Below are 24,399 nucleotides of genomic sequence, written 5' to 3' on the forward strand. Positions count from 1 at the left end.
TTTGCTACACTGGAGGTGTAGGTGGGTGGAGAGGGGATCAGATCAGCCTGTGATCAGAGGTGTCTGGACTCCTTTTCGGTAGGTGAGCAGGACACAATGCTCTTAGTACTGTAACCTGGGTTCCTGGCTTCAGGGAGCTGCCAGGGGGTCAGGCCTCTTGCTGAGTTTCAGGCGCTTCTCCCTTGGGGCCTGGCCTGGCACAGGTGAGGCAGGGTCATAGGACTCTCCTCCTCTCTGCCCGGTCCCCCATCCTCTGTCCTTAGCCCTAGGGGAACTGGCTTCCTGCTACTGCTCTAGGGACACGTCTACCTGCCATGGCTTCATCCGTCCTGACAGCACAGGCTGGAAGTGTGCCAGGGCCCTGGGGCCCTGGCAGAGGTTTCTTGAGATGCTGGTTGACCCAGCCTCTTGGGGAAGAGAAGGGATGTAGGGGTGGAGTCCAAGCTGTTTAAAGGATCGCGACACCTGTGAGGCTAGCAGATTCGCAGTTGATCAGGACATTTACTGTCACCTGGCTAGGAAGCTGGTACCTTGGTGGGAACTAGATATGGAAGACCTGTCACCTAAGGGATCACCTGGTCATCTGCACAAGGTAACAATGTCTGTTGAGCCCATGGGACAGAATGGAGGATCAGGGGTCAGAGTGGTTCTGAGAGGCTTCACACAGCTGAAATCACGGTGGTTCTAGTCTCTGTGTGGCAGGGGGAGTCTAGGCTTGGGGAACAACATCCATAGAAGCAGCGGCCTGGGGTTCAGAGCTTGGTCAGCAGAGCCTCCCTTCTTCACTGTGGGAGACCAGGCAGTAGCCCTAGGGGCCCTTCCCTTTCCCCAAAGGCTTCTGTTTCAGTGGAGACCCACCAGGAGCAGGCAGTGGACTTCCGTATCTGGCCTGAGTCCCAGGGTCAACCCATGTACTCAGGATCTCAGGGAGGCCAACTCCCCTGCACCGCCAGTTATTTATGGGGCCCAAGGGTAAACTGCTCGCCCACCTACCATGTACTTGCTCTTAGCCCAGACTCCTCTTCTTTTTCCAGGGACCAAGGCCAACAGGACTGGCTCCTCAGATGCCCCCTGATGCTCTAGACAGTTGCCATGAGCAGGTCAGGTACATCAAGGTCACTGCCCAAAGTCCTTTGCCTCATTCACGGTCCTCAATGGGCTTCTTCTTGTCTTAGTCCTGAGACCCAGGCCTGAGCTGCATTCGGACAAGCAGCTCCAGACTGGAAAAAATGTGGTCAGGGCAGGCTGTACCACAAGGAACCTAGGGAGATAAAGAGGCACCTCCACCAAAGGACAGTGAGGTCAGGAGGACCCATCCCTAAACCAACCATGAGTGGAAATGTTCTAATGAGGTTCTGGGAGAAATGGAGGCTGGAGGGTGGTAGAGGGTCCAGCCAGCCTCAGCTTCATCACCAGCTCCCACTGGGAGTCCCTCATTCCAGAATGGCAGCTTTGAGGTTTCTGGAATATCTCCCTTCCAGTTCATCTCCCTGGGAAGGCTTTGTCCCCTTTCCCTTCCTCTCTCCATCTGCTCTGGGTCCAGCCTCAGGGATGAAAGAAAGGCCCAAGGTCCAGGATTTGGGAGCATGAGTCTGCCCCACCTGGAAGGCACCTTGCTTCTGGATGGTGTTTCCAGGACTGGGTCCCTAAGACTGGGTCCAAGACCCCCAGCTTTCAAGTCTGCTCCTGTGGTGAGGACCCCAGCACCTCTCTTCTGTTGGAATGGGTGCCTAAAGCCCACACAGAAGCAGGAGCTCTGCTGGCAGGGCAGGTGGCTCTGGGATGCGCTTCTGTGCAGTCCGTGGGCACCAGCTAGCTTGACCCAGGAGGTACAGGGTCCGAGGCTCTGCCCATAGCATCTGTCTTCCCCTCTGCACCCTCCCCCATGTAACCATCACAGCTTCTGGGACCAGCAAGGGCCCGGGTGGGGCTGCTCCTCCTTTCCCACCAAAGACCCAGGCCCAGCCACAGATACTCTGGAGCCCAGTCTAGGGATTCAGCTCCTTCACCAGCAAGGCCAGCACTGGGCTGTTTACAAAACTTCCTGGAGAACATGGTTCCTTGCCCCTGAGAAAGAGAAGGAGGGCAGAGGCCCCAGGATCCCTCAGTGGGAGGGAGAGAGGAGCTGAGACCTTCACCAGGGGCACTTCCAGGATCTGCAGGAGAGGCTGGAGCAGCCCTCTAAGAGCACCTGGTGTTCCAGAGGGGAGACTCCAGAGTCCTCTTGGAAAGGAATTGTGTCCGTTCATATTAACTTGACAGTCACATTAGTCAAAAATGAGTCTAGAAGATTCTAGCATCTAGATTCTCAAGGGCAATGGGGAAATCTGTGCTTTTACAAAGAAAGAAAGTCCCAGGAACATAAGTAGCACAGGATTTATGAGCTCTGGCCTAAAGTTTGAATCCTAATTTTGTCACCTACTCAGTCTGTGATATTGAGCAAATTAACCCTTTCAAGCCCCATTTCTCTCCCCTGTGAAATGGAAGGAAACGCAAGCACTGTTTTATGAAGTTGTGGGGGCCAAAAGAAGTGAACATGTGGGATATGCTTAGCATAGCAGCTAGTGATACACTGAACACTTCATAAGTACGGGGGCAGGTGCCTGGACCCTGCCTACTGTTTTGCTAAGCACTCTTCTAAGCATTCTGCAAAGCTTTAAAGTTGAGACTTAGAACATGCTGTGAGGCCAATACTGTTGTTATCCCACCACAGATGAGAAAACGAGGAAGTTAGTTCAGTGAGTAAGCGGCAGGACCAGGGCTTCAATCCAGACAGCCCGGCTATGGAGTCCCCTGGTCCTCGGACCTGACAAGATAGCCCTGCTTTCCTCTATGTTTCCTCCTGCCACCCACCCACTGCTCATTCTCAGGGCCCTCTGAGCTCTGCCCACTCAGTTTCTTCTTCCTCATTTCTTGCTGGCTTCATGAACATCTTGACAGCGACAGTCTTTCACCCACTGCTCACTGTGCCAGCCCGATGCTCTTGGATTTGCCTGATCATGCCGGAGGAAGCCCACCTGCGGACATCACAGGTCACCGGGTTCCCCAGGGCTCAGCCTCCCGTGAGATGTAGGTTCCTCCTCTCCAGAGGGCAAGGGTAGTTTGCTAGGAGGAAGGTCACCTGCTTCACCAAAGGGCCGCCCTCCTTGGGAGCTCTGGGCGCGGCCAGTCCTGAGCCGGGCAGCGAGGTGGCCGCTCCTCAGCCCTCCATTCCTTGCTTTGTCTTCTGTACCTACAGTCCTGTCCCTGCACCATGGCTGGTGTGGCTGTTCGGCTGTGTGTGAGGTGGAAGTCAGATGTGGGCTAGTTTTCAAGCTGCTTCTTCTCCACGACTGACAACCATCACTGTCATCTGTCTTCTCGGGGTAGAGTTCCTTACGGGCTTCCAAGATGTTACTAAGTGACTGGGGGTTCTCGTTTAATTTTCATAGAATTCACAGATTGACGAAGTGCCCCTCTCTTGGGGTTCACAGTCTTGAGCTCTGAATGTCAGCAGTTCTGTGTGGATAGTGAGTGCGCTCCTTGCCACTTGGAGCAAGTGCTCCTGGCGGGCCTTGGAACCTCTTCCCGCCACTGCAGATGGTGGGTCCTGCCAAATCTTTGTTGTTCTCTGCTGCTCCAGTGTTGCCAACCCTGGTTGCTGGCTGTTTTGGGCAATGAGAGCTTTTAGTGTTATCAACTCTTACTGTAGCAGTTCAGTATGCTGTGATCAAGACAAAAATCAAGATTAGGAAAAATAATGCCATCCAAGAGACTTTATTTGTACTCATATTGCAGAATTAAGGGGGTGCTGCGCATGGACTGACCCTTTAAGGGTGTGGTGAGATTGTTTATATAGGAAAAAGGCAGGCTTACACATGCACGTCGCGGGACTTGTATGCTCTCAGGTAGGGGAGGGGTGCCTGCTTCATGGACCTAATCGAGGAAGGTGTAGAGGGATGGAGTCATCCAGAGAGGCTGCAGGACAGTTATCCAGGATGGGGCCACATCTGAAGCCTTCTGCAGCTATAGCTGAGCAGTTGTTGGGCACCTAAGGTAGCAGGGATGTATGCAAGGTGTTTGGAGAGCTGCAGAAGAGAAATAAAAAGTTCCTTTTGGGGAGCATCTGTCCCTCTTCTCCTGTCTTCCTTGAAAGGAAGGGGATCCCACAAATGGCTCCCAATGGCCTGCCACGCCCTGTCTGCTGCAGCCTGAACCATGTCCCCAAGGACAGCAGTAGACAAAGATTATGTGGTCCCTGGAGGGTGTCCCAGCAGCCATGGAATCAGCTCCCAGTGTGGGTGACAGTATGACTGGGAACCCAGTGATCTGATGTTTTTGTCCAGGGGGAGGCCTCTGCCTGCTGGCGACTCACCGTGCAGGTCCTGGAGATGCGGAGGCTGCACCGGGCTGACATGTGTGAGTGGCGGTGCCCCGGCTCCCAAGGGGGAGAAGGGACAGGTTCCAGGGCAGAGGCTCAGCAGTGCCTTGGGACTGGGCCAGGCTGTTTATGGCAGGTTCTCTACCTCCTGATGGTCCCTTGACTTTGGCAGTGAGTGAGGCAGACCCGTACGTGATCCTGCAGCTGCCAACAGCTCCTGGGACAAAGTTCAGGACCAAAACGGTCTCCAACTCCAGCCATCCTGTGTGGAACGAGACCTTCAGTTTCCTCATCCAGAGTCGGGTCAAGGTAAAAGCTGGCTGCCCTGGCTGCTCACAGACACACTGTGCCCAGCCCAGGGCCTGGGGACAGAACGCACATCCTCCAGGACTCAGGCAGCTCAGGACGAGTTGTTGTACCCTAGCCTGCGTGAGAGAATGTGTGACCTAGACCTATCCATGACAGGGGGACAGCACGTGCCCTATTTGAGGGCATGCATGGCTGTGTGGTTGGAGAGAGCGCATACATCACAGAAGGCCCCACACTTGTCTCGGCACCTTAGGAGACCAGGAAGGCCGAGCAGTTCTCTTTGACAGAAATTTATTTTTGACAAAAATAAAAATCAAGAGGAGGAAATTAGGGACTTTATTGGATTTCTTTCTTTTCTTTTTTGAGACAGGGTCTTGCTATGTAGGCCAGGCTGGCCTCGAACTAAGCGATCTTCCTGCCTCAGACTTGAGTGCTGGAATTACAGGTGTGGGCTATCACCCCTGGCTGCTGGATTGCTTTATACTTTTAAGTTTCATAGTTATTCATGAGCTGTGATTGCAATGAGAAGATATGCTAAGTTGCTGTTCTTGGCCACTAGAATGTTCTGGAGCTGAGCGTCTATGATGAAGATTTAATGACAAAGGATGACATCTGCTTCAAGGTTTTCTATGACATCTCAGAAGTCCTTCCTGGCAAGCTGCTCCAGAAAACCTTCTCCCTGGGTCCCCAGGTGGGTGGGGAAGTCCCCACAGGTCCACCTCATTCAGCTCCAGGCTGGGGAAGGGCTCAGTTGCTCCATCTTCTGGGATGCTGCTAGGTTGAAGGGATCCTCAGAAAGCTGTGACCCTTCCCAAAGAGATTTGCATGTTAGTAGGAAAGGAGCCAGCTCACCCATGCAGGTCCAGACACATCACTCAGTGCAGGAGCTTTAGTCGCTGAGAGGTGAAGGTCTGGGAGGTGGAGAACTTCTTAGCATCCCTGAGGACATAGCAACCCCTCCCGGCTTTCCTGCCCTGTGAGCAGGCTTTCCGGCCTGCTCTGTGGTGGTCTTGGGATCATTCAGTCTCCTTTCAGCCAGCACTTTGTCCACACCTTCAGCCTGGCCTGGGGCCTGGGGAGCAAGGGGAGAGGGAGAGCTGTTCTCTTCAGAATTGCTAGCCACAGTGGTGTGGGCTTGTTATCCTTCTCAACCTCTCCTCAGCTTCCTTGTTTGTGAATGGGAAATAATTGTAACAGCACAGTCCCCTTAGAGCCCAGTGTGATCAAAAGGCATATGAAGGAACAGTGTTGTGTCCATCAGCTTTTCATTGCTGAGACAAAATACCTGCCACATGTACAGTGTAAGGCAAGAGGGGTTTATCTTGGCTCATGGTTTCAGAGGTTTCAGTCCATGGTTGGTTAGATCCAAGTCAGAAACATTAAGGTAGAAATCCAGAGCAGAGGAAAGCACTCACCTCATGGCCGTCAGGTAAGAAAGAAAGCAAGAAGAGTCAGAGAGAAGGGGCCAGGGACCGGATCTGCTTGTCCACATCATGTTCCCAACGAGCTACTTCCTCCAGCTGGTCCTTACCTCGCAGCACATTCATCTAGGAAATCACCAATGGATTAATCATTGCTGAGTATGAGCCCCCTGATCCCATCACCGTCCACAGCCCCACATCTGAGCATTCGGACCAAGGCAGGGGTGGGGGGAGACTTGACATTTTTGATCCAGACAATAACGTGTGAACTGTAAATATTGATGACTTGCTCTTTGATCTCAGGGACAGGAAGAGCTGGACGTGGAGTTTCTAGTGGAAGAAACGTGAGTAACGTCACATTTACTCACATTTACACATGAGTAATGTCACGCAGCCCAGGGCGTGACCAGGTATCCAGGCTCTGTGCAGGAAAATAGCCCTGACCCACATATTGTGCTGTTCTGTCCAGCTGAGACTTCCTGTCCCTCACTGAGCCCCTGCCAGAGAGGTCTGGGGCTCCTCAGGGAGAGTGGAGGGAGGAAGGAGAATGTTTCCCCTGCCCTGCTGTCTTCTCCTCTTTCATTCTGCAGAGGTTCTCCCTCCTCCCTGACCCTTAGCCAGGTCATGAGAGCCCTTAGCATCACCCAGGGCAGGACCCTTAGCCACAAGGGACAGCTTAGTGCATCACACCTCTGCCATTCCAAACTAGTGGTTTTATTTTTCTAGGCTGGACCCTCCAGAATACCTGATCACCAACGATGTCCTTGTGGTAAGCACCTTCCCAGTCTTGGGGCAGGATCCAGAGCACAGGGTTGGGGGTGGTGGTGCTGAGGCAGGTGAGAAGGGACAAACAGGGAAGGGCTTTTGGGTGAGGCCACCCCCAGTATCCCAGCCAGGGGTCGAGAAGCATTCTGTTGAGAGGAGGTCTGAGGCTCTGTGGCTGAGGGAACATCAGATTCTTCCTGATGTGGCTTGGTCATGTGTGAGGAGCTGAGTTCTTCTCTGGAGTTGTGAAGTCATGCTGAAGCTTGGCAGGGCCAGGCCCAACTTCAGGTTGCCAGTGCTGAGGGAGTTTTCAGCACGTCCCGGACAAGATCAAGTCAATCAGCTCTTCTTCCGGACCTGGCCTCATGCCCAAAGCCGCAAGTTGCAGTGGAAAGAATGGCCACAAGGGGGCGCACGCTGCGTGAGAAACGTCCTCGGTGTGGCCCAGCTGACTGGCAGGATCTAGAGCGCGCATCTGAGGAGCTGCTCAATCTCCTGGTTGGGCGAGTGCTGGTTTGATGGGATAGCTTACTTTTTAAAATAATACAAGTGAAAATGAAGTTAGGTGGGCATGGTGATGCCCATAATCCCAGCCCTCCAGGAGGCTGAGGCAGGAGGATTGTAAATTCTAGCCCATCCTGGACATCCTGGATAATTTAGGTACTTAGCAGCACTATGTCTCAAAAACTTTTTAAAAAAAGGAATAGAGATGTAGCTCAGTGCAAGGGCCCTGGGCTCAACCTCCAGTGACACACACACACACACACACACACACACACACACACACACCCATCTATGGCAGCTGCCCCTTCCCTGCAGCACCAGAGCCCTGCAGCAGACTGGTAAAATGAACAGTTTCATGGAGTGGGAAGCTGCAGGGAGAATGCTGAGGCCGGGGAGCATGGGGGAGGACAGCCAGAAGGTGCTCTAGTCCCTGCCACGTTCATGGTTTCTCCTGCACCCTGTTCTGCCGCCTGGGGCCTGTGGCTTGCATGTGCTGCAGTCACTGCAGTCGGAACCACCCCATGATCGCAGCAGAGAAGGGGCTGCACTTGAGAGGTCAGAAGGATGGGATGGGGGGCGGGGATGGGGTCTCCTTGGGCCCCACATCAGGCTGGGCAGCTGAAGCACAGGCAGAGTGAAGGGTTTACCCGCAATCCGTCTCTGGACCCCGCGTCCTATTTGCACGTGGTGGGTTTGGGAAAGAGCGGTCTGAGGGTTGAGGCTGAGGTGGTCCCAGCTGCCTGCAGTCAACACCATGGTCTGCCCTAGGCCCGGGAGCTGTCGTGCCTGGATGTTCATCTGGACAGAGCAGGGAGCACTCCTGGGGGAGCAGGTAGAAAGGGCAGGAGGGTCCCTTGACCCGGGAAGTGGGAGTCCCATGGGGGCTGGCGGGAGGACTTTTTTAGAATCCCCCTTGGCCTGGTCCAGCCTTCTGTCCAGCTTTGCTGCTGGTTTCCTAAACCTGCCCACCCGCCCCCAGACTGGGACAAGTTGGAGCTGGAGCTGGTGCTGAAGGGCTCCTTTGAGGACACACAGACGTCTGCCCTGGACACAGCCTCTGCCTTCCACTTCCACTACCTGGCAGCCCTGGACACAGAGCTGCACGGGCGCCTGAGGGTGGGTCGCTGCTCGCCGGCTCTCCCGGCCCCGGTTAGCCAGCACAGCAGTGGCAGAGCCCTCCCTGCCTACTCTTGCCAAGGCCAGGCCTCCTGTGACCTCCTCAGCTTCCCTCACTTAAGCACCACAGCCCAGAAGACAGGGAGGATCAGCAGGGGCTGCTACGCCATGAAGGTCTCGGTTTGAACCTCTGGTGGCTCCTCCAACATTGGTGCCCAGGTGGTGCTGCCCAGCCTGCCCCTCGCCACCTCTGCTGTCTTGTGTCCCACAACCCCCTTGCTCGTGCTCTGGCTCCTCTTGCGTCCTCTTGCTTTACCTCTTTCCAGCTGTCCTCCCTGTCCTCCTTCTGAGGCTGCTTCCCTCTGCCTTGGTTGCCCTATTCTGCTGCATGTTTGGTGTCCTCCCAACACGACTTTATTGCGTGTTTATAGGTGTGTGATGTGATCAGAGGGAACAACGCCTTTGCACTAAACAAGTACTGGCCATTATTATTTTGTAATCATTAGTAATCTAATTGTTATTAGTTTCACCTTAGTGGGGAGGGATTGTAACTCTTATGCTCATTAAACACTTGTTTTTTGTTTTCCCAGTAGCGGGGATTGAACTCAGGACCTTGCAGTTGCGAGGCAGGCATGGTGCCACTGAGTTAAATCCCCGGCTCTTGTGCTTGTTGAACAAAGAAATGAATGTTTTCCTCCAGAGCTCCAGAAGCAATGGTTGGTTGGACAGTTCAGCTGGGCATCTTACTGTGCCCCTGCGGTCCTTGGCCAGTGGGAGAGAGGTGACCATCCGTGTTCCTGCTACAGATGTGAGTAGTCTCAATTGCAGGGAAGAGCTGTGTGAATAAAGACAGGCTTGTCCAAGGCCCCAGGGGAGAACAGTGTCCCTCAGGATGAGGACATTCTGACCGCAGTCTCTTGCTTTGATTTCAGGACCTAGGAGTGAGGCTGCAGCTCAAGGCAGAGAGCTGGTAAGGCCATTCATATCTTTGGGGACAGTGAGGGTGCTCACGGGAAGGGAATTCTATGACACCATGGTTCTTGGGTAGGAGCAGGGAGGTTATTGGCAGCTCGTTGCAGCGGGGGTCAGCCAGCCACTGAGCCATGTAGGTGCCCCTGACCCTGGGTCCTCTTCTTTCCCAGCCCCAAGGAGCTGGCTGTGCGCCTCGGCTTCGATCTCTGTGTGGAGGAGCAGGCCTTCCTGAGCAGGAGAAAGAAGGTGGTGGCTGCAGCCCTGAAGCAGGCCCTGCAGCTGGACAGAGACCTTCAGGAGGAAGAGGTGTGGGTGTACACGAGGGATGTGGGTCCAGATACCCTAGAGTGGCCTTGCAGGGCCGGCTCCCTGATTCCTGTACCCTCTCCAGACACCCAGGCAATGGAGGATGAGTGGGGAGGGAGAAATGAGGCATAGGTACACTTTGGGGTTCTTGGTCCCTGGGGGATCTGACCTGGCCTGAGGGATGTCCCTGGTCCCATCAGGCTCTGACCTCAAGGAGCCTGGCTTAGAGGCAGGGAGCAGGATGCAGCTTAGGGTCTCTGTCCTTGAAAATTCAGCTTGTCTCTGTTGGCCCAGGTCCCTGTTGTGGGCATCATGGCTGAAGGAGGAGGTGCCCGGGCCATGACCTCACTCTACGGACACCTACTGGCCCTGAAGAAGCTGGGCCTCCTGGACTGTGTGACCTATCTGAGTGGAATCTCGGGTGCTACATGGTGAGAGCTCTGAGGACTGGGGCAGCAGAGATAACCAGGCCTGGAGGGTAGTAGTGTGGACACCAGAGGGAGGCTGCCAAGTGGGACACCCTGGGATGTGAGTACATGGTCTGAAGAGGGCCAGGAAACTTTCTTAAAGGAAGGAAGACAGAGACAGAATTCCTACCAGGAGTGGGGTCAAAAGGTCCCTTTCCCAATGTCACCAGCCTGAAGTAGCCGGTCTAGAAGGAGCTGGGCTTCGTCCTGCGATACCACGGAGGCATGGTGACTTGAGCCTCAGTGGTTTCTCTCCAGGGCCAGTGTGGAACAGTGCACGTTAGCATCTAGCACTTGGTGCTGACAAAGTGCTCCAGATCAGTAACCCTTTTCTTCTGTCATAGTTATGACCTTGTTGATGCTCACATCACTTCCCAAGGTGGCTCTCTTCTTGCTTATGATAGCACAGAGGAAACTGAGGTCAGGAGTTGCCATTTTAGCATTGCTTATGATGGGGTGGACCGTTTCACTGGTAGAGATTTGTCCCTGTGAGTTTCATTGCAGTGTTACTATAAAGAGCGAGAGAGAAATAAACTCCTCAGGTGACAGCGGCTGGCAGAGTCCTGAGGACTCCAGAACAGGTCCATAAAGATGGGGGTAGGATCTAGTGCTGTCCAGTGTGGTGCCTACCACCTGTACTGGCCACTCTCTCCTTAAAATGCGGCCAGTCCAAATTGGGATGTGTTATAAACATATTTTGGAGATTTAGCTTGAAAAAATACAAATTATATCAATAACTTGTAGTGATCATGTGTCAAAGTGATATTTTTGATGTTTTGAATTAAATGCTATATATTATTAAAATTAATTCTTACTGATTTCTTTTTTTTCTGGGTTATCCTCATTACTTTATTTATTTTCTTACTCATTTCCTTATACTTTTTTATTGTGACTACTGGTAAATACAAAATTCCATATTAGGCTGGGGCAGTAGCTCAGGAGTAGAGCACTTGCCTAGCATGAACAAGGCCCTGGGCTTGATCTCCAGCACCACCAAAGAACGAAAAGAAAACAAATATTTCCTGTGCAACTCACACTGTAATAGTGGACAGCAGGGATGGAGAAAAGAAAGCCAGAGATGGTTTCCAGACAGGTGGCAGCAGGAGCTGTCTGGGGAGAAGATACAGGTAGGAAGCACAGGAGAGGACAGCCCCCACCATCCCTCCCCTTCCTCCCCCAGGACGATGGCCCACCTGTACAGGGACCCGGAGTGGTCACAGAAGGACCTCCAGGGACCCATCAGTCACATCCGGGAGCACATGGCCAAAAGCAAGCTGAGGGCCTTCTCTCCGGAGTGCCTGGCAAGCTACTGGCGTGAACTGCAGCTGCGGGCCTCACAGGGCCACTGCACCACAGCCGTGGATCTCTGGGCCCTCCTGCTGGAGTTCAGCCTGCATGGCCAGGTACTGTGCCCGCCCTCCCTGCAGCGCCACACGGAACTGTCCCCTCGGGTGGAAGAGCAGGGCTGCGAAGGCTGTAGGAACCACGCTTTGGGTTTCTGCCTCCCTTAAGGCACTGCCTTTCTGAGGTCACCTCTTCGGTTAATTGCCATTAACAGAAATCTCTGAGTCTCCCAAAGTCTAGGGTTTGGTCAATATTGGTCAATGAGACAAAGCTTTTGCATTAAGATTTTTAGAACAGCTTTTATTTGTACTGCAATATAAAATGTTACGGTTCTTTATCTTCAGTGTTATATTAAAAGCAGGCTCCAGAGCCGGAGTCCTTGGGTTCCAACCCCAGTGCATTGCACTAGTTGTGTGTCCTTAGTAAAGTGTCTTAGTCTCTGTGCCTCAGTTGCCTCACTTGTGCAGCAGCCTGGACACAGACGCATTCACTGCAATGGTCCTTTCTGGGGCGCCTAGTAAGTGAGCTGTGGGGCCTCCCAGGGACACTATCCTTAAAAGAACTTGAGTGATTCTTCCACCCGGAAGTCATCTGAACAAAGTTTCAAAAGCTGTGCTCCACTGGGCAGCACATAAACAAAGTTTCAAAGCATCTGAAACAACTAAGGGACCTCAGCCTGTGATTCAAGTAAGCTATCTTCCTGGGGATACCTCTCCTAGCAAACACAAGGCCCTGGGTTCCATCCCCAGTGCTATTTTAAAAATCAAGTTTTTAAAAATAAATAAATAAAAATCAAGTTTATTAATAGTAAAAGGAAGAAATGATGTCTCCTTGAATTTTGGGGAGGTATTATTTTTTAGTAGTACATGATAATGATTAGATTCCTCATGGGGAGCTGGTACATGTGAATAACGCATTTTAATTCTTTTTCATTCCTTACTTTTCCTCTCTCCTTCCTCCATTTCTCCTTGCCTTTTTAAAAAGCTTTATTTTCACCGGCAAGCACAACGCTGCTCCCCTTATTTTTATTAGTTTAGAAATACGCAAATATCCATATTTATCATTAAACACTATAAAAATCTTCACATCTATGAAAATGCATAAAATATAAATAATAATGTAATAAATATGCATGATTTCACCACCCAGCCCCAGCTGAAGCCCCTTGTGTCCTCTCCCCAGCCCCCTTTCCTTCCCACCCTCAGAGCTTACATCTTCTGACACATGCATACCTATGACCCGTACACTGTGTGCTGTTCTAGGCCACGTATAATACACATAATGTATTTTATACACCTTTATTTCATGCATCTGTATTAGATATAATTTAATATCTATACCTTAAGAAAAATACGTTAGTGGTGTGAACAGCTGCTTGAAAGTCTCCCTGTACACATGCTAGAGCCCCGCTAAACAGCTGAGATTCATGCCCCATCGTTGGACTGCTGGGCTATCAGGTCTGTTACTTGTCTTTCCTAACTACTGTCAGGTTGTTCTCCAAAGCAGTAGTGTTAATTCGCAGCTCCATTACCAAAGTGTTGTATTTCTTTCTCTGCATCCTTCTGCTGATTTAGACTTTTTTCATATATAGATATGAAAGGAAAGTCTATTGTAGTTTTTTCTTTCCTTGAATTTGAGCTACACACTGCATGCTCAAGTATATTTATCATTTGGGGTCTGCGTCCATGAATTAGCTACTGAAATTCTTTCCTAATTTTCTATTTAGTTTATCTTTTTTACAGTGTTTTTTAGAATTTTTATATAGTGTGCATTTAATTCTTTACTAGCTATGATTATTTTGAAGCATAATGTCATATAATCTTATTTATCATTTTCTCCTTTATAATGTGTTTTTTTGTTGTTTTTTTTTGTTTTTTGAGACAGGGTCTCACTATGTAGTTAAGACTGACCTAGAACTCACTATATAGCCTAAGCTGGTCTTGAACTCACAGCAATCCTCCTGCCTCAGGCTCCGGAGTGCTGGGATTACAGGCATTCGCCACCATGCCTGGCTATAATGTGTGTTTTGGGGAGCCTTCTTTTTCCTTCCCCCAAGTTATAAAATTCCCTTCTCTACATTATTTTTTTTTTTTGTACAGGGGATCAAACTCTGGTCCTTGCACTTACAAGGCAGGCCGCGGAACCACTGAGCTAAATTCCTGGCCCTTTGCTCTGTATTCTTACATAAGCTTTAAAATTTGTATACAGGGGATCAAACTCTGGTCCTTGCACTTACAAGGCAGGCCACGGAACCACTGCTCTAAATTCCTGGCCCTTTGCTCTTTATTCTTACATAAGCTTTAAAATTTGTTTCTTGGGCCAGGGATTTAGCTCAGTGGTTCCACAACCTGCCTCTCAAGTGTAAGGACCAGAGTTTGATCCCCTGTATGGAAAAAAAAAATGTTTCTTACAATTAGGACTTAAATGTTAGAATTTAAGTCTCATATGACTAAGGTTTTTGCTTGTTTGTTTGTTTTGGTGTTTTCTTTTCTCATACAGGTAGCAGCCTTCTCTAGTCTTACTGGTGAACTTTTTTCTCCCCTGTTGGCACTACTTGTCTTGGGTCAGGTTTCCTGTGTCCACAGGGCTCTCCCTGAGCATCCCGCTCCATCCGCATAGGACTGGCTGCCCTATCTCGGTTTAGCTGGTGCATTCAAGTCTCTGCCCCTCCAGAGTGCCTTCCTGATGCCTCCTTTCTGGTCCTCCCCTCCGCCCTACTGCTTTGTGAGGCTGCATCCTGTGGTTTATTCTGTCCTCTGTTCCTCAGTTTCTCTTCACTAAAATTCTGGGCTCTACAGTGGGCCCCCCTCCTTCTGAAACAGAAGTGCATGAGGCCCCCTCCAGCCTGGAGCTGGTCTCAGCAAGAAGGCCAAGGCGGTCAGCCTCAAGCAGTTTGGGTCAGGGCAGTACAATGAGTCACCCCTGTCTTAGGCTTTCTGAGCTACAAAGTGTGAGTCCTAGGGGACTCCCAACTTGCCACAGCAGCCCTTCCAGCTGATTTCCTTAGGAAGCAGGTTAAATACATGAACTTACAGATACATACACATGTCTGGATCTCTACTGAGACCTAGTCTAGTAGAAGTTACTTTGGAATTTGTCTTTAAAAAAAAAAAATCTTCCCAGGTGACCTGAGGACCAAGCAGGTGTGTGTTCTAGGAGTCTAGTCCCGCCTGCCCACTCAGGAGTACCCCTCCATCTATGGCACAACCCCAGCCATCTCCTGGCACGGCTGCAGAAGACCTGTGTGTGCTTTCTGGAAAGCAGTGTTTGTGTGTGGGTGCATGCGTGTGCAAGCACATGCACTGTGTTGGCACCTTCACCTACTCCACCAGAACCCCACAGAGATGGGCTCTGAAGCCCAGGATGTGGGCGCAGCGACCATAGTGAGTATGGCACAACCTGCGTAGGTCACAGCCTGCACAGCCCCAGATGGCAGCCTGCATAGAGGCCTGGGCAGAGTTGGTTGTATGCCCCACCTCCCCAAAGCCCAAAGGGGCAGTTGCCTCCCTGCCACGCGTCCCCCAACCTGTCCCTTTCCAGTGGAGCTGAGGGTTCTCCCACCTCACCATGCCCTTATCCCTCCCACCCAGGTGACGGATCAGACGCTGTCAGGACAGAGAGAGGCACTGGAGCGGGGTCAGAACCCTCTGCCCCTCTACTTGAGCCTCAATGTCAAAGAGGACACTGTGGACACCCTCCAGTTCAAGGGTATGTTCTTGTCCACTCTGTCCGCGCACACACACACACACACACACACACCCCTCAGGTCCATGCATCCCCAGGGTCTCCACAGAAGTCAGGCAGAAATGAATGTGGCTGCCCACAATCGTGTGGGTGGGCCCAGGCCAGCCACAGCAGCGGGTGTCCTTGAAGTGGATGTCTGAGCATTGGGTGGGAGGGAGTAGTCCCGCCGGGGCCTACTTTCCTCAAGTGCTGAGCCGGTGCCAGGCAGCAGGGAGGCGGGTGCCCAGGGTGGGAGGCAGTATCTTTGGCCCTGTCCAGAGCGGAGGCTCCTCCAGCCCACTCCTCACATTCTGGTTCTTCTTCTTACCCCATTAGAGTGGGTCGAGTTCTCTCCCTATGAGGTCGGGTTCCTGAAGTACGGAGCTTTTGTGCCTCCTGAGCTCTTTGGCTCCGAGTTCTTCATGGGGCGACTGATGAGGAGGCTCCCTGAGTCCCCGATCTGCTTTCTGGAAGGTGAGGGTGCTCACTCTGAAGGCACTGGCCAGGCGAATTCCTCGACCTGATCCCTGCTGCCAGGCCTGGGAGGAGCTGGGGTGAGGGCGGGGCTGGGCAGTGGGGCGGAGCCATTTCCGGAAGCGCCCTTTCTCCTGCACAAGTTTCCCATCAGCACCTGGCTTGAGGCCACAGGCTTCCCAGGGTCAGGATGCAGGGCACGGGGCCTGAGGGCTGCCCTCTCTTGGGGGTTGGCTTCAGGTATCTGGAGCAACATTTTCTCCCTGAACTTGATGGACACCTGGCATAACCTGGCCTGGTCCGGTGAGGAGTGGAAGCAGCACGTCAAGGAGGAGATACATAACACAGGTGGGAGAGGATCACGGGGGACACCTCGGGAAGGAGGACTGCATATCCAAGCCCCTCGCTGGAGTAGTGCCTGTTTCTCTGCAGAGGAGCTGGGGGACTGCTTGAGGACCTCTACATGGACGGAGGGCTCGTGGCTGCAGCCTGGAACAGCCCTGGCACGGGCATTTAAGGGGATCCTGACAGGAAGGCCGCTCTGCCACCGCGGTGCCAACTTCCTCCATGGCCTTCAGCTACACCAGGGCTACTGTAGCCAGAAAGACTTCTCTACCTGGGCGGGTAAGGACTGTGGCCCTGTGTCTGCGTCCATAGCAGTCCAGACTCCCAGATGGGTGCGGGCCATGGCTGTTGACCGGCAGAAGCCTTGGAGGTCACAGCATCTGTTTCAGAGGCAGTCTGGGAAAGGTTCCATTGGGAGGCCTTGGGGAGGCCTGGGTGTCCAGGGAGTGGCAGAGGTAAGAAAGGGACGTGGAGGTGAATGGGGGGGGCTACCCATGGCAGGTGGCTGCCTCTGACCATCCCTGCCTTTCCCACCAGACTGCAAATTGGACTGCACCCCTAGCCAGCTGACCCCCCAGCAACCCCAGCTCTGCCTGGTGGACACTGGCTACTTGATCAACAACAGCTATCCCTCCATGTTCCGGCCAGGCCGCGGGCTAGACCTCATCCTCTACTTCGGCTACTCCCTGTCCTCACATTTTGAGGTGCCCCTGGCTGCCCCATGAGAACCCCAGAGCCCTGCCTAACCGGGATGAGCAGCAGTGCCCTTGAGCCACAGCTCATATCTCCCATGTTCCCAGGGGAGGAGGGTGACTGGGGTGGTGCTGGGCTCTGACCCCAAGGACAGATGAGCAGGATGGAGCTCACCATATCTGCCCCACAGAGGAACCAATGGGCTGGGTGAAAGAGGCCTCTGGCATCTCCAGTCCAGCCTCTCATCTACCCTGGGGACTCGGGTGGGGCAGTGTGGGATGGGCACTTTGACCCCTACTGATGCCCTCTGAGCTCTAGGACTTGAATCACCCAGCAAAGACCACAGGTGTGGGGGGTTCAGGGCTGCACCCCCACCTGCACTCCCTCCTGGCACGTGCAAGACAGAGCCAGGCTGTTGTCTAGATGCTGAGGGGGGAGCTGGGGCCAGAAACAACCTGGCATTTTCTAGAGTGCAGAGTTGGGGTGACTATACCCCCTCTACCCCAACAGGCCCTGCAGCAGGCTGAGCTGTACTGCAGGACCCAGAGGCTGCCTTTCCCCCATGTGGAGGCCAGTGCCGAGGACCAATGCCAGCCCAAGGAGTGCTACCTGTTCTCAGACCCCACTTGCCTGGAGGCCCCGGTCCTGCTTTACTTCCCTCTGGTCAATATCTCCTTCAAGGATCACTCCACCCCTGGTGAGGCAGCCTCTCCCCAGCTGCCCAAGGAAGGCTTAAACAGGGCTCACAGCCTCTGGACATGTCCCCCAGCCTCGGTGGCCAGTACCCACAGGTCTGGGCAGAGCCTGCAGAGAGCAGCCTCATGTTGCCACCCTGACATCTTCTCTGTTGACTCCAGCCTCCTGTGCCCCTCCCCATTGTCCTGAGGTGCCCCACATGTCCACTGCTGCTCTGTGGCGTTTTGGTTGGCCTCCAACCTGGCCCAGGCTGGGGCTCTTTAGGGAGTACCCCTCTTCAGGGTCCCCCAAATTTAAATCCTCTTCATATTCTTTCCTATCCTGCCCTCCCACTAGCCTGCCAGAATTTTATCTCCTTTGGACGAGAAAAAACTCATTTCCAATTTGGTGCATAATTCCCAGTTCTCTAGTTTCTGCCATGATTCCAAATCTTGTGGTAACTTTGAACATGCTCACCTCACACCTTGGAATGCTAAAGAACTTTCCTCTCTCAACAGACTGGCTCTTGCATAGCCAAAGTCCCCTTGTTTCCACCATGAGTTTTGGGAATCCAGGCACTAGCCTTATTGACTTTCTCTTGGCTGTCTCCACCTTACCTAGGGTGATGTAGTTCAGACAGCAGAACAAGTGTCATGCTGTCGGGAGTGGAAACAAGAAAGTCCTCCTGTCCCAGAATAGTACCCTGCCACCCACATGCATGGCACAGAAAGATGGGAGGAAATCAAGGAGCCTTCCATGGGGAGCAGCCCCATCCCAACCCCTGAGTGAAGCTCAGTCCTATCCAGTGGTGGAGGCCTCTGGGCCTGCTTCTGACCCCTCCCACCCCTGCACAGGTGTCCGGCGCAGCCCCACAGAGCTCCAGGCTGGCCAGGTGGATCTCAACAAGACCACCACACCCTATTTCCTGCACAACATGACCTACTCAGAGGAAGATTTTGACCGCCTGCTGCAGCTGAATGACTACAACCTGCGGAACAGCCGGGACACTGTCCTGCAGGCCTTAAGGATGGCTCTGAAACGTAGGGCTCCAGAGGCTGGGCCTTCAGGGGCCCCAAGACCCTGAGGGCCACACTGTGACAGTCCAGGACCTGGAGGCTTAATCACCTGCTGCTGGGCACAGCGATAGCACCCCCTGGCTATATTCCCAGGTCTCCTGCCCCCCCCACCTCAGCAGCGCATCTTATCACCCAGAGTGGGCTACACCCCGATGTTCACAGCTGGCTTGAGAGTTGGAAATAAACTCTTCCTCAGGCTAGCGTTTTAGCTGGGTATGGAGGTGGACACCTGTAATCCAAGCACTCTGGAGGGCTAAGGCAGGAAGATTGCAAATTCAAGCCCAGGCTGGTCCACTTAGTGACTTAGCAAGGCTATTATCTATCAATCAATCAATCAAAAGATGAGGGATGTAGCGCAATGCAAAGGTCTTGGGTTCAATCTCCAGTACTGGGGTGGGGCAGCTGGTCATATCAGGTAAGTCTTCACAGGTAACCACTTTCATATGTGAGCAGAATGGAGGCGGCTCCAGGCACCAGGAATCACACTTTCTTTTCCTCTTCCTTCCTCCAGTGTACAACTCTCAAGTCGTGTGCTTATTTAGACAAATTTATTCCTCAGTATTTTCTTCTTCTTTTTTTTTCTTGAGACAAGGTCTTGCTATATAGTACAAGCTGTCCTTGAGCTTGCAATCCTCCTGCTTCAGCCTCTTGACTGCTGGGATTACAGGTATGTACCACCACACCTGATTATTCTTAAATATCTTTTTATGGTGTTTTAGATGGAATTATTTTCTTAATTTCATTTTCAAGTTGTTCATTGCTACTGTATAGAAGCGCAGTGTATTTTTGTATTTTGACCTGTGTTCCCCAGTCTTGCTAAGCTTGTTTATTAGCTCTAATTCTTTTTTGTGAATTCCTTAAAATTTTCTACATATGGAACATGTTATCTGCAAATAAGGATGGATTTCTTTTTTTCTTTTTATCTGAATGCTCTCTATTTCCATTTTTCTGACCTGGTCTCCCCTGGTTCTCCCTTCTATTCATAGTTCATTGAGTATTTTCAGTTTCTTTTTTTTTCTTCTTCGTGAAACTATTGAATTTTGCCAAATAACTTTGAATGTGTATGTCATGTCTGTTGAGATGACGTGTGGATTTTTTTCCTGTACTCTATCAGTGTGTTTTGCATTAATTGGCCTTGCCTTCCTGGAACCAATCCCACTGGACATAGCATATAATTCCTTATAGGTATGGCTGGCACACTTCTCACACACAGGCGCACACACGCACACGCGCACACAACTCTGGCTGGCCTGGCCTGAAGTGAGGGTCCTAGTGGGGGAATCAGGACAGGTTTTGGCTCAGAGACCACACTTGTCGTCACCTGATGTCCCCTTGCTCAGGATCTTCCTTCCTCTGCTTCTGTATTTGGCTTTATATGGATTCCCCATTTCCTCTAGCTTCTACAAACTCTTATTTTTAACAACTGTGGTGAAATTTACTGGCTACTGTGTCTTACTGTATGCTAGGCCTTTTACCTTAGTTCAGTCCATTCTCACAGCTAATACACTAGCTCATGTTATTATCTCCATGTCATCAGTGGTGAGAACCAGAGGCGGAACAGGAAGGAACCCTTACTCATGATGCTGGGAGCCCACTGGCACTGCCACAGGGCCATGCTGTCCCCTGTGGCATGATCACAAGCGCTAGTATGGTGACCATACAGCTCTGACAGAGCAAGACAGAAATATGGTGGAAAAATCAAGATCACCGTGAAACCACCACATTGGCCAAAGGTGCCCTGTCCTGTTTCGTGTGAAAGATCACTGTTTCTTTATCATTTATTTCAGCACTGACTTGTTCCTCTGCCTCCTAGATAAAATTATAAAGACCCCTTTTGTAGAATCACCAGTAGCACCCAATCCAGAGCAAACCTTCACCTCCTTGTACATTCCCTCACATTACCTTTTTCAAGCCCAAATCGTTTCATAAGCCCCTCCAACCCACCCACTTACTGAGCACCCCCCATTCCCCAAGCCCCTGTCTCCTTAGATGCCGCAAGTACCAATAAACCCCAGTTCATTCAAGTACCAGGGAGGTTCCTGTGGCCTTTGGCCTGTGGGCATCAACCAGTTAAGCAACTTGCTCAAGATCCTTAAACTTGGAAATGGCAAAGCCAGGCCTAGAGCTGGAGTCCTTCAAGACCTGTGCCCAAGTTCTAAGCCCCACCCCACCCCACACCTTTGGCCTGACTTTGCAGCATGCACCCCTTGTAGTGAAGGATTCATCTCACCTAGACACAGGTCTGGCCTTTGCCCTTGACTGCTGGGAGGTGAGCTCTGGGCTGTAGCGTGTCCTGTTTGGCAGGAACGTCTTTGTTTCCTGGGGTCCCTGACTGCCTGGAAGAACTGGAGACCAAAAGTGTTAGCTATAGGCTGAAGGTCAACTGCACAGACAGCTCCAGACCAAGCCCCAGAAAAGTCTCCAGACACCGAGCTGCGGTACATGTGGCTGAGCTGATGGCATCCAGGACTGCACCAGGAGGGAGCCTGGGGCTTGGTGTGAGCCCCTCCCAGACTCTGCCCTGACATTCTCCCTCTAGCTGCTTTTAATTTGTCTTTTGGCTATAAGAATGCTGTAACCTTAAGTACAGTGCTTTCCTGCAGACTTGAATTCTGAGTCATCTAGAAACCTGTGGAATCTGAAGGGAGTCTGGAGACCTGCGGATTTGTACAGCTGGTCTGCACTGAACGTGAGCCTGAGATCCCAGGACTCGAAGTGGCTGATGGGAGGGCAGTCTGTCCCCTTGCACTGTGCAGTGTGGGGTTCCCCATGGCAGGGTCTAGAGTCCTGTGAAGACTTGAAAGTCTGAAGTGTGTCCTCAGCCTCGGGGCTTGGCCAACTCCAGGCACCCAAGCTCTGGAGATGGCAGGGCCACCACTGCCAGGCCTGGGTTGACTCTCTGCCTTCTGCTTCACACAGGTGGTGGTAATGGGAGTGGAGAGCAAAGGATGAACTAACTGAGAGGCATTTTTTTCCCCTGATCACATCAGATTTATGTCAAAAATGTGAGAATGGTGTTACATTAGAAAACTTACAAAACTTTTTAACAATGTGTGGGCCAAATCAGAACAGTAGTATAAAAATAATTGCTGGATAAAAATTAAACACAAGCTCAGATTTATGGAAAATCTAAATTAGGGCATTTACTTAACTGGATGTGGGGTGTCTATGGTGGGTGATTTAATGTGCCAATGTGGCTGGGCCACAGTGCCTAGATGATCAGTCAAATAGTAATCTGGATGTTTATCTGAACATTTTTTTCTTCTTTTTTGATGGGGTTAACATTTAAAATGGTGGGTTCACTGGGCGTGGTGGCACCTATAATCCCAGCAGTCAGGAGGCTGAGGCAGGAGGATTGCTGTGAGTTCGAGACCAGCCTGGGCTACATAGTGAGTTCCAGATCAGTCTCAAGTACATAGTGAGACCTTGTCTCAAAAAACAAACAAACAAACAAACAAACAAAAAACCACCAAACAGTGAGTTCTATCACTTCTCAGCCTTTTGGCTAAGATCAAGTATAAGATGGTGGGTTCTGAGTAAAGCAGATTACCTTCTACATGCCTCATCCAATCAGTCAGAGTCCGTAAGAAAATGAAGTCTGGTCTCCCTGAACAAGAAGGAATTGTCAGCAGACAGCTATGGACTCAGACAGCAGCTCTTCCCTGAATTTCCAGCCTTCCAAACTATTCTACCAGGCTCTGGACTCAGCAAACTTCCCTAACTGTGTGATCCTAGTTGTTAAGATAAATCTGTCTCTTTCTGTGTCTGTTTCTCTCTCTTTTAAACACACACACACACACACACACACACACACACACACAGTCATCTGCCTGTGTCCATGGGTTGAATCCATGATGTATTCAGCCAACACAAGTCAAAAATATTCAGAAAAAGTTGTGTCTGTCCTGAACATGTGCACAGACTTTTTCTGGCCTGTATTCCCTAAACAATACAGTGTAACAATTGCGTACATAGTATTTACATTGTGTTCCTTATTATAAGTTATCTAGAGATGGATTTGAATAACGGAGGATGCCTGTAGTTTATATGCAAATGCCATGTTATTTTTACTTAAGCGACTGGATCATCCACACATTTGGATGTTTGTGGGAGGCCCCAGAATGAATCTCCAGACACTAAGGGCAACTGTATACACATCTTTGTTCCATGCTGGCTAAGGGCATATCCACTAGAAGAAAAATCAAACACCTGCTAAATTGACGGACAAAACCTTAGCTTCGTTTCCTTGTGGTTCAGGAACAAGGTCGGGAGGCCCGGGATCTCTGTTTCATGGCGTGGTTTCTGAGCTCATGCAGTTTCTGTGGGTCAGGAGCTGGGCCTGACTTGGATGGTCCCCCGCTGTGAGGGCAGTGCAGCAGTAGGCGGCCAGCAGCTCAGGACTAGTGGGGAAGGGTCAGCCCTCAAGCTTGTCCATGATACCACTGGCAGGGTTCTGTTCCAGGCAGGAGCAGAGAGAGCCACAGGGAGACACAGGGGAAGGATGAGTCTAAGGGTGAAAAGACACAAAGTCTGCGACAGTTCAAGCTGAGGGACTTGAGGAAGGTTAAGACACACAAAGGACTCCAAGGGCTGTAGGGGAAGAAGTGTTGGTCTTGGATCTGAGCATTTGTCCTCTAGCAAACTGCCTGCCAGAAGGAACACACTTCAGAGGCAACGTTAGGGCAGTTAGTTGTTTTTTGTTATTGTTGTCTTTGTCCTGTGGGACTGGGGATTGAGCCCAGAGCTTTCACACCAAGCTACATCCACAGCCCTTTTTACTTTTTATTCTGAAACAAGTCTTGCTGAGTTTCCTAGGCTGGGCTTGAACTTGCAGTCCTGCCTTAGTCTCCCAAGGTGCTAGGATTCCACATGTGTACCACCATGCCTGGCTACAGTTGGACATTTTGATGTTAAATTTCTATAGACAGCAGCACCGTGGTGTTACAAGGCACAGGAGTGTGGCAGCAGCCACGGTGCACAGTCAGAATTCAGGGCTGTTGGGATCTCAGTGCCCTCAGCCCATCATTTCTGTCTGCAGTAAGGAGGCAGGCACCTGAGGAGGTGACGTGCCCTGCCCAAGGTCACACAGCAAACCCAGGGCGCATTGGCACCCCCTGTCTCTGGCTGTGACCACCACTGTTCTTCTAGAAACGGCATCCCTGTTTCCCTACAAGGGTATCACCTCTCTGGCACTTGCCTCTCAAGCGCAGGGTCCCCACAGACTCCACCCCACCTCAACAGGTGGCCTGGTGGCTTGGGCCTGGCCCACCGGAAGAGTGCTGCATTGCCCTGGCCTGAGACTGACAGAGCCACATGCTCTGTTTCAAACTGGGAGAACAGCTGCTAACATTCCTTTTTGTTAGAGAGTGACTGTCACATTACTCTGTGCCCCTGGCCGTTGTTCCATTGCAAGGATTGCCATGGGACAATCATTGCTTGAGTGAGGAGGAAATGCCCATCCCACTTTCCTTCAGTTCCCTCATATGCCTAACATTTTAGCTTTATTTTTACACTAAAGGAACCCTTATAAGACTCTCAGCCTTTCCCAGGGGCACAGCCCTCTTGGCATTCACCTGCCCCTCTCCTGGCAGTGTTATCTCCTTCCGAATTAACTCCTTCTTCACATCCGTCTTGGAAAGTCCTTTTTCCACCCACATCATCAAACTCCATACGCTGCCTTGTGTGGCACCAGTGATCAGGCACAGCCACTGAGATAGTGGAAGTGTCTTCCTCTCTCTGGGCCTCAGGAGGAAAGAGCCTGGAGGAAGATGGCGGGACCTAGAGAAGGCCCAGCCCAGCGATGGGGAGACACCTACTGGGCCGACAGTCTGAGAGAATTGGGCTTTTTT

The 24,399-nt window shown here is 51.5% G+C and overlaps 1 protein-coding gene across 1 annotated transcript; it reads left to right on the forward strand.

Moving 5' to 3' along the window:
• Nucleotides 1-547: 547 nt before the first annotated feature.
• On the forward strand, nt 548-19,119 carry Pla2g4d (phospholipase A2 group IVD). Its single transcript, XM_010624763.1, has 20 exons — nt 548-592; nt 4,326-4,398; nt 4,533-4,669; nt 5,229-5,360; nt 6,394-6,434; nt 6,817-6,859; nt 8,128-8,191; nt 8,339-8,475; nt 9,176-9,283; nt 9,408-9,445; nt 9,618-9,753; nt 10,048-10,184; nt 11,401-11,623; nt 15,155-15,272; nt 15,624-15,761; nt 16,002-16,109; nt 16,194-16,385; nt 16,644-16,810; nt 17,310-17,496; nt 18,329-19,119. The coding sequence occupies exons 1-20, from the start codon at nt 548-550 to the stop codon at nt 18,556-18,558; spliced, it is 2,454 nt and encodes an 817-aa protein (XP_010623065.1). The 3' UTR covers nt 18,559-19,119.
• The last annotated feature ends 5,280 nt before the right edge of the window (nt 19,120-24,399 follow it).

The sequence above is a fragment of the Fukomys damarensis genome, unplaced genomic scaffold (assembly GCF_012274545.1).
Source record: "Fukomys damarensis isolate Sample0158 unplaced genomic scaffold, DMR_v1.0_HiC HiC_scaffold_17, whole genome shotgun sequence".
NCBI lineage: Eukaryota > Metazoa > Chordata > Mammalia > Rodentia > Bathyergidae > Fukomys > Fukomys damarensis.